At 42.8% G+C, this 13,225-nt stretch overlaps 1 protein-coding gene across 1 annotated transcript; it reads right to left on the reverse strand.

Moving 5' to 3' along the window:
* Nucleotides 1-580: 580 nt before the first annotated feature.
* On the reverse strand, nt 581-12,616 carry slc16a5a (solute carrier family 16 member 5a). The gene is made up of 4 exons (XM_071392040.1): nt 10,520-12,616; nt 3,664-3,807; nt 2,614-3,444; nt 581-1,321 (listed from the first exon to the last, which is right to left on the reverse strand). Exons 1-4 carry the CDS (start codon nt 10,878-10,880, stop codon nt 1,065-1,067), a joined length of 1,593 nt encoding a protein of 530 aa, XP_071248141.1. The 5' UTR covers nt 10,881-12,616; the 3' UTR covers nt 581-1,064.
* Nucleotides 12,617-13,225: the final 609 nt, after the last annotated feature.

Genomic DNA, 13,225 nt, shown 5'->3' on the forward strand with positions numbered 1-13,225 from the left:
CAGTTACTGGCCCAACGCTCTAAACTCTAGGCTACCTGCCATCCCCCCAAAAATGGCACGTGTTATTTCATAGTTTTGATGTCTTCACCATTATTCTACAATGTATAAAATTGTTCAAATAAAGAAAAACCCTGGAATGAGTAGGTGTGGCCAAACTTTTGACTGGTACTGTATGTGACTATGTTCCTTAGAGTAATCTTTTCTTGACGATACCTGAAAAACGAGTAGGTTGAGAAGTAACAAATCTCCAACACCTACAGTACTTGCTTCAGTCTTTGACAATGAATAGCACCCATGTCCTAGTAACTCCTGCACTTTTTCACAAGACATTCTCAGTCATACCAGTAAGCTACTGATCGTTCTGTAACTCTGTTACACAACGAACATAACAAGACATGAACAGTATCATAAACAAATGTTTAGGCCCCCAAAAAATCAAAGACTTCTTGGGATAAAGAACTTGACGTTGATATGCTCAGTCAATAATATCCATCTTAATAAACTCGTAGGCCTACAGTACTCATAATTCAGTTGAGGTTTCTTCTGGTGTAGTATATATATAGGACATTTAATAGGCCTACAGATATTAAATGTTTATTTTGATTGATTGCATGTACAAGGCACATCTGTTTTTTTGCACAATCTTGCTTGTTGAAGGGTGGCGAAGGATTCCTAAGGTATGTCTTCTTGAACAACATGACATTGATGAATGTGTAACAGGGTATGAGGGGGAAAGGCACAGGTTTATGGAATGTGTGAAAAAGTACTGTGTTCGATCAACAATAACAGTATTAGTCTGCATAAACAGTGCCGACTGTAATAGCAATGAATAGTCCACTCCTAGCATGAACCCATTGGATGAAATACTCAACCCATTTGCACTTACCAATACTCTTAACAGTCAAGAGGCAAGAGTGTGTATACTATGATTGGAGTGTCAGATCCTAACAGATTGGGATATCATATCAATTATCATACGCTTGTACTGTAAGATCAGCAGCACAGGGTATACAATCACAAAACCATAGGAAATATACATCTGAGAGTTTGGACAATGACGCTTTTCACAGGCAGCTGACATCCCCAGTCTCAGAGTCTGAGGCCTTGTCTTTGTCCCCCTTGGTGGGCACACTGCTGTACTGGCACTGGGGGACCACATTGTTAACACTGGCAGGCTTTGGTGGGGAGACCTGCTGCCCCTTTAGCACCTTTCTGTCCAGCCAGTAGAAAGACACCATGAGGAATACAGCTGATGAGGCGACAGTCGCACTGCAGGCGAAGAAGACGTAAAAATACTCCCCAGTTCTGTCCACCAGGATTCCTGTAACAACAACATAAACAACAATATCAGGAGCCAATCAGCATTAGTAAAGCCCCAGCAGTGCATGACAGACAGTTCATGATGACATAAGGGCATAACTACAACAATAACAGAGTATTACCACAGAACTTCCTAAACCCAGAGGCGCAACATCGTATGACTTCCGGAAACGCTTGTAAAGCAGACCAGGCCGGGGTTTGAGAACTCATTGAGAGAAGTGAAACATTCTTCCTTAGTTGTTCATTTTCTTAAAATGTAAAAGGCACAACCTAGACTAGAGCCTATGTCTTAAGCAGTTGAACATGTTATTACTCCAACCTGGTGAAAGTGACACGTTTCCATTTTCGTCATAAACAACCATATCGAAGGTGTGCCTTTGATTTTGACGGCCTGCATATGCACAGTTCGGCGCAAGATGACCGTTAGACCCAATGACGTGTTTCTGCGCATGAGCTTAGCTAGCCAACGTCGCCATGACATCGCCTGCAAGTGTGATCGGGGATTTCTATTGGAAAAGCAGTTCCATACTATGCCGTCTTTGATTCTACCATTGCACAGTGAAACTCAACCAACTACATAAGCAGTCATACAGAAGTAGGTTGCATACCTGACATTTGAGCTGGATTGCCCCCTCCCCAGGAAAGAGGGAGCTGAACATTCCATTCTTATTCAAGTTTGTCTTCAAGACCCCCGCAACATGCACAAACAGGCACGAGCACAAAGGGACACACATATTCATGTACACACACACACAAGGACACGCAAACACACACAGCCTGGTTTCCCTTGGACACACATGATTGGTTGGATGTCCGTGGAATCCAAGCAACAGGATATGCTCCTTGCCTCTGACCACAGCCTGTGTTATGCCTAGCACTCCTTCAAGTTACACTACAACACTTACTTGATGAATGTGTTCATCATTGAATAGGACATCTCCTCGCCTGGTTTTCATGGAGGGGAGGCACACACACACACGCACACACAAACAGGCACGAGCACACAGGGACACACATATTCATGTACACACACACATATACAAGGACACGCAAACACACACAGCCTGGTTTCCCTTGGACACACATGATTGGTTGGATGTCCGTGGAATCCAAGCAGCAGGATATGCTCCTTGCCTCTGACCAAAGCCTGTGTTATGCCTAGCACTCCTTCAAGTTACTCTACAACACTTACTTAAAGAATGTGTTCATCATTGAATAGGACATCTCCTCGCCTGGTTTTCATGGAGGGGAGGCACACACGCACACGCACACACGCCTCAGGGAGTTCGGTACCTGCGAGCGGGGGACCGATCAGTAGCGTGACACTCTCCATGATGGCGAGCAGGCCCAGGGCAGCAGGGAAGCGACTCATATCCAACGTATCCATGAGGACGGTGAACATCAGCGAGCCCACCACGCTCATGGACAGGCCGTAGGTCACCACGTACACCAGCAGCACGGGGAAGCTGGCATCGATACAGCAGATACTATTACTCAGCCCGTTCATCAGCAGAGCAGCAGAGAACACGTAGATGTGGCGCCCCTTGAACCAGGGCAGACTGAAGAGCAGGCCAATGGGCAGCCGCACCACGATGTTGACGATACCCAGGATGGAGAGGAGGAGGGCGGCCCGGCTCTGCTCCATGTCGTGGGCCGTGGCGTAGGGCACAAGGTAGATCAGCGGCACCATGAAGCCAAGCATCATCCAAGTCATGCCCACAGCGCACATGCGGTAACGCAGGTTGTTACATAAGAGGTCAAAGGCCATGTGATGGTGCAAGGCGGCCTTCAGAACGGCCCACAAGGCCCTCATCCTCCCCTTTGGCTTCTCCTCCTCCGGCTGAAGAGGCCCGTGGTTCATCAGAGGCTGGCCACGATGTCTGTGGCCCCACAGAGGCCTCATCACAGCTCCACACACACAGCAGTTGAGCAGGACGGCCCCCAGAACCAGAAAGCTCCCCCGCCAGCCCAGCTCAGTGTGGAGGTAGTTTCCCAGGAGGGGCAGGGTGCACAGGCCCAGGGCAGTGCCCATGGACGACATTGCGTTGGCAAAAGCCCGCCGCCGCACAAAATAGTGCCCGAGAATAGTCACTGCGGGCTGGAAGCTGAAGCAGAATCCAAGTCCTGTCAAAGGAGAAGACAATGAATAAGGCACATGGCTGAATGCATGGGAGAAGGTAGAGGTTGCCCCTAACCACTAATACAGGGTGTGATTTTTTTTTACCTTCCCTAAAAATAAAAATTATAAAGATTGGGATGTAGCGTTATCTGATTCTAGATCTGTTGTTAGGGGTTAACTGCTTTGTGGAGTGAATCTTTTTTTTTTTTTTGGAGGTTAGTGACCTGTAATAACCCCAGCTGTGACGTAGAGCTCAGTGACGGTGTGGGTAAATGAGCTGGCCGCCATTCCAAGACCACTCAGGACCCCACCCACCATCACCGTCGTCCGGCAACCAAACCTCTCCACCATTACACTGCAGAATGGACCTAAAGGAGGAGACATGCTATTGTTAAACACACAAAGACCTCAAAGAAAGTACAGTAAAACTTAGAGCCTTAGGTACAAGGGAATTTCCCTAATCCAACAATCTTAGCATAACTGTCCTCTATGGCTATATTTATCTTAAACAAAGTGGTGGTTTGTGCAGGGCCTTTTGCACCAGATGGGACCCCAAGCACAACCCTAAAGAGATACAATGACTTATAGTAAACTGAACAACGTTTGGGTTGTGTTTCACTGCTAGGATCATATAACTGCGGTTGAGTGAAAACAGAAGGGTCAATGCTCTGCGAGAACCCGCCCCACACCCACACACACCCCCTTCTTATTTTAGCCTCTCCTATTGTCATGCTTACTAGAAGGACATCTGTGGAAGCAATCATTGCAGTGGGTGCACCAGACTCAACATTAAAGACAACCATGTCTCATTGGCTCCTTGTCTATATTCAGTTTTTCATTGCATTGGAGTCAATCAAGCTTTGGCACAAACATGGAGTTCCTGGTAAGATGCCAGTAAGCAGTGGTGTAGTGGTACATGGAAAAGTGTGTATACAAAATTTCCCAAATGGCCCACCCGGTGAAGGAAAAGCACCCCTGTGTGAAAAATGCTATGAGAAACAGTGACATACACACTGAATTACCTAAAATTATAAATCCCATATTGGTCTTTCACAGTCAGGCCAACCTGTACTGTGGAAGTAGACTAATAGTAGGCTTACTATTGAAACATAAATGAGATAAATGAGACAGTCAACTGAGTCAGACATATTTTGTGTGAAGTTTTCGCTCTGTCACACTTTTTTAAATTAGAAGTTAAGTCCACAACAATGCTTAAACCACATCAGGAGACCACTTGAGGTCTGGGGACAATCTAATAAATTATGATTTGAGTGTAGTTACCTTTCAATTCAACTGTGCCGGCACATAGCACTGTTGTTTGGTTAGTGTGTGTCTTGAGCACACATGGAGGTTGGAAAACAAATGGCCACTGGATTGATGCAAATAATCATGATATCATTCTGCCAGGTAGGCATACCACTCTTAGAAGAAAAGGTTCTGGATAGAACCAAAAGGGGTTCTATGCTTGCTTCATATATGGCACTCCTTAAGGTTCTATATACAGTAGAACATAAATTGGTTCCATATAGAACCTCAAAGAACCCTACAAAAGGTTTCTATATAGAAATTGTAGGAGTGCCAAATACAGTGCCTTCAGAAAGTATTCAGACCCCTTGACTTTTTCCACATTTTGTTACGTTACGGCCTTATTCTAAAATTGATTAAATAAATTTAAATCCTCAGCAAACTACACACCTCATGACAAAGCGAAAACAGTTTTTTTAGAATGTTTGCAAATAAACAGAAACACCTTATTTACATAAGTATTCAGATCCTTTGCTATGAGACTCGAAATTGAGCTCAGGTGCATCCTGTTTCCATTGATCATCCTTAAGATGTTTCTACAACCACAAGTCCACCTGTAGTAAATTAAATTGATTGGACATGATTTGGAAAGGCACACAGCTGTCTATATAAGGTCCCACAGTTGACAATGCATGTCAGTTCAGAAACCAAGTCATGAGGTCGAAGGAATTGTCCATAAAGCTCCAAGACAGGATTGTGTCGAGGCACAGATCTGGGGAAGGGTACCAAAACATTTCCGCAGCATTGAAGGTTCCCAAGAAGACAGTGGCCATCATTCTTAAATGGAAGAAGTTTGGAACCACCCAGACTCTTCCTTGAACTGGCTGCCCGGCCAAACTGAGCAATCGAGGGAGAAGGGCCTTGGTCAGGGAGGTGACCACGAACCCGATGGTCACTCTGACAGAGCTCTAGAGTTCCTCTGTGGAGATGGGAGAACCTTCCCGAAGGACAACCATCTCTGCAGCACGACCAATCAGGCCTTTATGGTAGAGTGGCCAGACTGATGCCAATCCTCAGTAAAGGGCACATGACAGCCCGCTTGGAGTTTGCAAAAAGGCACCTAAAGACTCTCAGACCATGAGAAACAAGGTTGTCTGGTCTGATGAAACCAAGATTAAACTCTTTGGCCTGAATGCAAAGCATCATGTCTGGAGGAAACCTGGCACTATCCCAACGGTGAAGCATGGTGGTGGCAGCATCATGCTGTGGGGATGTTTTTCAGTGGCAGGGACTTGGAGACTAGTCAGGATAGAGGGAAAGATGAACGGAGCAAAGTACAGAGAGATCCTTGATGAAAACCTGCTCCAGAGCTCTCAGGAGCTCAGACTGGGAAGGTTCACCTTCCAACAGGACAATGACCCTTAGCACCCAGCCAAGACAACACAGGAGTGGCTTCACGACAAGTCTCTGTATGTTCTTTATTGGTCAAGCCAGATCTCGGACTTAAACCTGATCGAACATCTTTGGAGAGACCTGAAAATAGCTGTGCAGCAACGCTCCCCATCCAACCTGACAGAGCTTGAGAGGATCTGCAGAGGAGAATGGGAGAAACTCCCCAAATACAGGTGTGCCAAACTTGTAGCGTCATACCCAAGAAGACTCGAGGCTGTAATTGCTGCCAAAGGCACTTCAACTAAGTACTGAGTAAAGGGTCTGAAGACTTATGTAAATGTAATGTGTTATATTTTTTATAACATCTGCAAAAATTATAAAACAAACTTTTTGCTTTGTCATTATGGGTGTTTTATTTAACTAAACAAGTAAGTCAGTTAAGAACAAATTCTTATTTACAATGACGGCCTAGGAATAGTGAGTTAACTGCCTTATTCAGGAGCAGAACAACAGATTTTTACCTTGTCAGCTCGGGGATTTGATCTAGCAACCTTTCGGTGACTGGCCCAACGCTCTAACCACTAGACTACCTGCCGCCCCGTGTGTAGATTGATGAGCTAGTTAACATTTAATTGAGTACGTTTTAGGGAAAGCCTTTCCATCTACCAGAAGACAGTTATATTTTTCCTGTTCCTTAATGGTTTGAAACCTGGACATTTTACTTCATATTATAAGGCATGTGTTACCTTGCTTTAAAAGTAGCCTATAGCCAAAATCCCACCATAGAAACGTGGAGGCAATTATTTTATAAAGACTTCCACATATGCGCTCTCCTGTGCTATTGGTTTTCAACTCAACTTTCTTTCATTGTTTAGCAGCCAAAGCCATCATCCTAGTCATATTAGCAACCCATGATAGTTGTTGCATCTTTAGATCTCACCTTCAAAATGTCTAAGATATATTTAAATTTCTGTCCATGAAACCGCTTGCATGTGAGGTGATTATTTTAGAACTGTGTTTTCCCGCAAATTGCAATTTGGAACATTTGCGCGTATGCCTACTGCCATGTGCACATTGCTGCGCTTAAAAATGTGAAAAATAGTTTATAAACATTTTAAGATAAACATTCTAAAATATATATATTTTGATACACCATATACCTCAAAACTATTTTGATACGCATCGCGGGGATTAAGAAGTGAGTATACGCAATGCCCACCAAAAAAGTGGTTATACGAAATTGTCATTCTTGAGTAAAAAGCAAAAAGACACCTTAATAGAAAATGACTCAAGTAAAAGTGAAAGTCACCCAGTAAAATACTACTTGAATAAAAGTCTTAAAGCATCTGGTTTTAAATGTACTTAAGTACAGTGGTTGAAAATGCACTCAATATCATACTTAGTGGAGCCAAGTGCTGCACCAAAGGGAACTGAAGCACAACAAGTAGAAAAAACTGTAAGGTCGACGGAAAGTTCACCCTGACACTGCAAGGTCATTGAAATAAGTAATGTACCAGCTTACTGATTTGCTCCACACATTGCTCAGTTTATCTTTTGACTCATCTTAATTCAGTTCGGGTGATTTCTTTGTTGTTGTTGCGTTAAGGCAATGGACATGCACGCACACGACGTTCCAAGATGTTTAGGGCTTGAAACCCAAACAGAAATAGAACCCCTGTGAGTGGCTGACCAAAGGCAGCTCATGTGGCACTACACAGCGTTAGTGTGTGTATAAGGGTGAGAGACCATCCCCTGAAATCTCACTTATCAAATAAACAAACAGGTGATGTGTTGATTCTCATAATGTAGGCCTTTTCCATGGGTTTTGTGTCTGTCTGCCTAATCTGACCAGTCACTATTAGACTGCAAACCTCAGCACTGTAAATCAAATGTGTACACTAGAGGTCGACCGATCATACCGATACCGATTATTGGAGGACCAAAAAAAGCCGATACCGATTAATCGGCCGATTTTAATATTTATTTGTAATAATGACAATTACAACAATACTGAATGAACACTTATTTTAACTTAATATAATATATTAATAAAATCAATTTAGCCTCAAATAAATAATGAAACATGTTCAATTTGGTTTAAATAATGCAAAAACAAAGTGTTGGAGAAGAAAGTAAAAGTGCAATATGTGCCATGTAAGAAAGCTAACGTTTAAGTTCCTTGCTCAGAACATGAGAACATATGAAAGTTGGTGTTTCCTTTTAACATGAGTCTTCAATATTCCCAGGTAAGAAGTTTTAGGTTGTAGTTATTATAGGAATTATAGGACTATTTCTCTCTATACGATTTGTATTTCATATACCTTTGACTATTGGATGTTCTTATAGGCACTTTAGTATTGCCAGTGTAACAGTATAGGTTCCATCCCTCTCCTCGCCGCTACCTGGGCTCGAACCAGGAACACATCGACACATGCGTTACCCATGCAGAGCAAGGGGAACAACTACTCCAAGTGTCAGAGCGAGTGACGTTTGAAACGCTATTAGCGCGCACCCCGCTAACTAGCTAGCCATTTCACATCGGTTACACCAGCCTAATCTTGGGAGTTGATAGGCTTGAATTCATAAACAGCAGAGCTGCTGGCAAAACGCACGAAAGTGCTGTTTGAATGAATGCTTACGAGCCTGCTGGTGGTGCCCACCATCGCTCAGTCAGACTGCTCTATCAAATCATAGACTTAATTATAACATAATAACACACAGAAATACGAGCCTTAGGTCATTAATATGGTAGAATCCGGAAACTATCATCTCGAAAACAAAACATTTATTCTTTCAGTGAAATACAGAACCGTTCCGTATTTTATTTAACGGGTGGCATCAATCAGTCTAAATATTCCTGTTACATTGCACAACCTTCAATGTTATGTCATAATTACGTAAAATTCTGGCAAATTAGTTCGCAATGAGCCAGGCGGCCCAAACTGTTGCATATACCCTGACTCTGCGTGCAATGAACGCAAGAGAAGTGACACAATTTCACCTGGTTAATATTGCCTGCTAACCTGGATTTCTTTTAGCTAAATATGCAGTTTTAAAAATATATACTTCTGTGTATTGATTTTAAGAAAGGCATTGATGTTTATGGTTAGGTACACGTTGGAGCAACGACAGTCCTTTTTTGCGAATGCGCATTGCATAGATTATATGCAACTTAGGACACGCTAGATAAACTAGTAATATCATCAACCATGTGTAGTTATAACTAGTGATTATGATTGATTGATTGTTTTTTATAAGATAAGTTTAATGCTAGCTAGCAACTTATCTTGGCTTCTTACTGCATTCGCGTAACAGGCGGGCTCCTCGTGAGGCAGGTGGTTAGAGCGTTGGACTAGTTAACCGTAAGGTTGCAAGATTGAATCGCTGAGCTGACAAGGTAAAAATCTGTCGTTCTGCCCCTGAACAAGGCAGTTAACCCACCGTTCCTAGGCCGTCATTGAAAATAAGAATGTGTTCTTAACTGACTTGCCTAGTGTTAAAGGAATTTAATTCCTATATGTTCATCAACCAATTCAATTAAAACACTCTGCCCATTCATAAGAATTTGTAAGATACTTATTTGCATAAAATGGACAGAAACCAGTCTCAAAATCAATCAATCAATAGCGTTTATTCTCAAGAGTACTGACCATAGTACAATTTACATCAGGTTATATAATTAAAATGATGTTATAGGTTTTAAAATGTCCTTCCTCCTCTCGGATACAATGGCAGTACAGTATACAAGCCTTCTTACATTGTCTGCCACCTGTTAAACAATGTACAACCAGCCCAAGGTCTCTCCCCTCCCTGGGTAGAGACAGAATGTCCTGTAATGAACACATCATTCCAGCCAGTCTGACGACAACTCCATTCGTTTCTAACAAGGAACAGAAAGTCCTTGTTCTAATTCTTGACTAAAACTACACACATTATATTCAGTATTATGATTATAATAAGATTCATACATCCATACAGTAACATAGTAGTACTCTGTTTACTTATAGTTCTAAGTTTCATGTATACATAATTTAGTCATTATTCATAAAAATCCCATAACACCTAGTTAAATAAAGGTGTAAAAAAAAAATATATATTTTTTTTAATCGGCGTCCAAAATTACCAACTTCCGATTGTTATGAAAACTTGAAATCGGCCCTAATTAATCAGCCACTCCGATTAATCGGTCGACCTCTAGTGTACACAGTGAATGATCACGACAGGCTGAGTGGGTTAGACAATCTGCTTTAAGAGTTTTAAAAAGTAAGGAATTCTTCAACTGTAATAGACTGTCAGTGATTACTGAGCTTACTTTGAGCACATTTCCCTGCAAGCATATATGAATGTGTCACTGCAAAAAAAAAACTGAAAAAACCCTACTTAAAATCAGAAGGTGAATCTATGGAAATCTATGCAAACTAGGATGTGACTCTACTACCATACCTCCAGCATGAAGCACTGATGTCATTATAGAAGGCACCCAGGAAGTCTCTTGGTTGCTGGCCTGGAACTCTGTCTGTAGGTCCGTGTAGAAAATGCCTATGCAGGAGGGGAAGGCCAGAGTCAGGGCTAGCACCAGGATGGTGGACACCAACACCACCCAGCCCCAACCCCCATCAGGTGCAGTGATGGGCCCATCCATGGCCACAGGGACTATGGGTTCAGGCTTGCCATTCTCCACCTCTTCAGATTCCATGATCTCTCCATTCTTCTGCCCCATGTTATGTGTCTGCTCAGGTGCCTTGCTCTCCATCCGGAGGCTGTCACAGTCCCCTGCCACCTTGCTGCCTTTCCTCAGGTTCATCCTCTGCTCAGCTGCTGAGGAAATGCCCTAGTAGTACAGTAGCTTGCCATGGTGAATGACACTCACTAATATATTCCATCTCACAGTGTATCTCCTCAGCAATGAACATGCCTGTTAATAGGTGGGGAAAAACATGAGCAACCCGATTTGTCCTCTGGCTACGTTGTGTAGTCTTGTTTGTATCAAAGCATTAGACACACAATTTGCATAGCTTGTGGTAAAAACTATCCAGCTGTCACTTCATAAATAGGAAAAGACTAACTTTTCCAAGGTCTAGTGTAATTCTGTATGCATGAAAATAAGGGCCGATTTCCACTATTGGGGGTCTGTTAATGAAGGGGGAAGGGAATAGGATATAGATATATGGCACTGGCACATATCTGCATGTGCTTGAGGAAGTAAAAAAATTCAAATGAATGGCCTACTGTGAAAAACTTTTTCCAGTTTAGATTTCTGTCTGTAATCTGTTAGTTTAGTGGTATTCCTTACAAAAAAAAATATTGCCGTTTTGAAACTGCAGTAAAAATGCATTAACTGCAGTCAACTGTGGTATTCTGGACCCAGTGACTGCTGGTATACTGCCCCCTGACTGCTGGTATACTGCACTCTGACTGCTATCTTTTTTCGTAGAATTATTTTATTTTACTTTTTTCGAATTATGAGTGCAACTGTGCGTAATTAGGCTTTAAGATGTCCAAACATAGCCTCTAATTCGCATTTAGGCACACATTAATGACATAATGAGATGCACGTAATTTAGCTGTCATTTATCCAATTTGAACGCCTCAATGTGTGATCCCACTCTTCAAAGACGGTACACTACAGTGTATGCAATTTGGGCCCGAGCGGTGAAATCCAATTCAATGTTAAGTAACATTTAGTTATTGTCAGACGTTGTAGTCGCGTTGGCACTCTAGTAGCCTACCCACGTGGAATGTCAATTTATTTGATATTAGGAATCTTAACTGTTGGAGATATCCGGGCCAAGAAAGACAGACGTCGATCCATCCGAACTCCTAATTACTAGAGCGGCTACTTTGAATCTATGTACAGCAACAGCACAACAACGCTCGAGATAACTCGTCGACAATAATAGGCTAGGATGGTGAGAAAACAGTTTGCCTGCCCTATAGTTTACTCTCTTATTATTGTTGAATATTATCTTCATGGCTCAAATACTTACATTTACATTTAAGTCATTTAGCAGACGCTCTTATCCAGAGCGACTTACAAATTGGTGCATTCACCTTATGATATCCAGTGGAACAACCACTTTACAATAGTGCATCTAACTCTTTTAAGGGGGGGGGGGTTAGAAGGATTACTTTATCCTATCCTAGGTATTCCTTAAAGAGGTGGGGTTTCAGGTGTCTCCGGAAGGTGGTGATTGACTCCGCTGACCTGGCGTCGTGAGGGAGTTTGTTCCACCATTGGGGTGCCAGAGCAGCGAACCGTTTTGACTGGGCTGAGCGGGAACTGTACTTCCTCAGAGGTAGGGAGGCGAGCAGGCCAGAGGTGGATGAACGCAGTGCCCTTGTTTGGGTGTAGGGCCTGATCAGAGCCTGAAGGTACGGAGGTGCCGACGTCAAAATACATAGGTTACATTTAATTTAGGTCCAGTCTCAAAATAAAAACACTGACATAGCAGGCAAGATCACTTGTTTTCAGTAGACTATCACATTGCTCACCAAATTGATGTCGGCTAGAAAACCTTGTTTACACTAACACGTTAGCGCAATTTTCTTACCTTTTGCGGCTACTCATTATACCTGACGACCATTAGCCTACTCCGTTTCGACTATTTTTACCCTCTCTACCACATCATAAACAAGCCAGCTGTAAATCCTAGTCCCTGCCATTGAGCAACAATAACGTGTTATGGGTGGGAGGAGACAGGATGTACGAGCGTTGATGGATGTTTATGGATGTTCACAAATTAAATTACGGACACTCACATTTTTGGCCGTTGGTAGGCTACTGTTAATCCAGACCAATCTGTCGTGTAGCCTAATGTGGTCGAAGAAATTGCAATGAGAGGCGCTTCCTTATGTTTTCACAGGAGGTTGGTGGCACCTTAATTGGGGAGGACAGGCTCTTGGTAATGGCAGGAGCAGAATATGTGTAATGGTATCTATGTGTTTTATGCCATTCATTTCATTCCAGGCATTATTATATGCTGTCCTCTCAGCAGCCTCCACTGGATGGTTTATTTTCTCTGCTGTGTAGGCTACAGTGTTGCCAACTCCTCAGTAAGGAAAGTAGCTATTGGCTGTCCTAAAAGTCGCTAAATGACGTCATCACCTAATTGGCCATGTGCATGTAATTGTGATGGACGCTGTAGGAGA

The sequence above is a fragment of the Salvelinus alpinus genome, chromosome 3 (genome assembly GCF_045679555.1).
Source record: "Salvelinus alpinus chromosome 3, SLU_Salpinus.1, whole genome shotgun sequence".
Classification (NCBI taxonomy): domain Eukaryota; kingdom Metazoa; phylum Chordata; class Actinopteri; order Salmoniformes; family Salmonidae; genus Salvelinus; species Salvelinus alpinus.

Coding starts and splice junctions, on each gene's coding strand:
- slc16a5a (XM_071392040.1), bottom strand. CDS start 10,880: ATGAACCTGAGGAAAGGCAGCAAGGTGGCAGGGGACTGTGACAGCCTC. Junction 3,808..10,519: donor ATCAGTGCTTCATGCTGGAG/GTATGGTAGTAG, acceptor CTCCTCCTTTAG/GTCCATTCTGCAGTGTAATG. Junction 1,322..2,613: donor GATCGGTCCCCCGCTCGCAG/GTACCGAACTCC, acceptor TTGTTGTTACAG/GAATCCTGGTGGACAGAACT.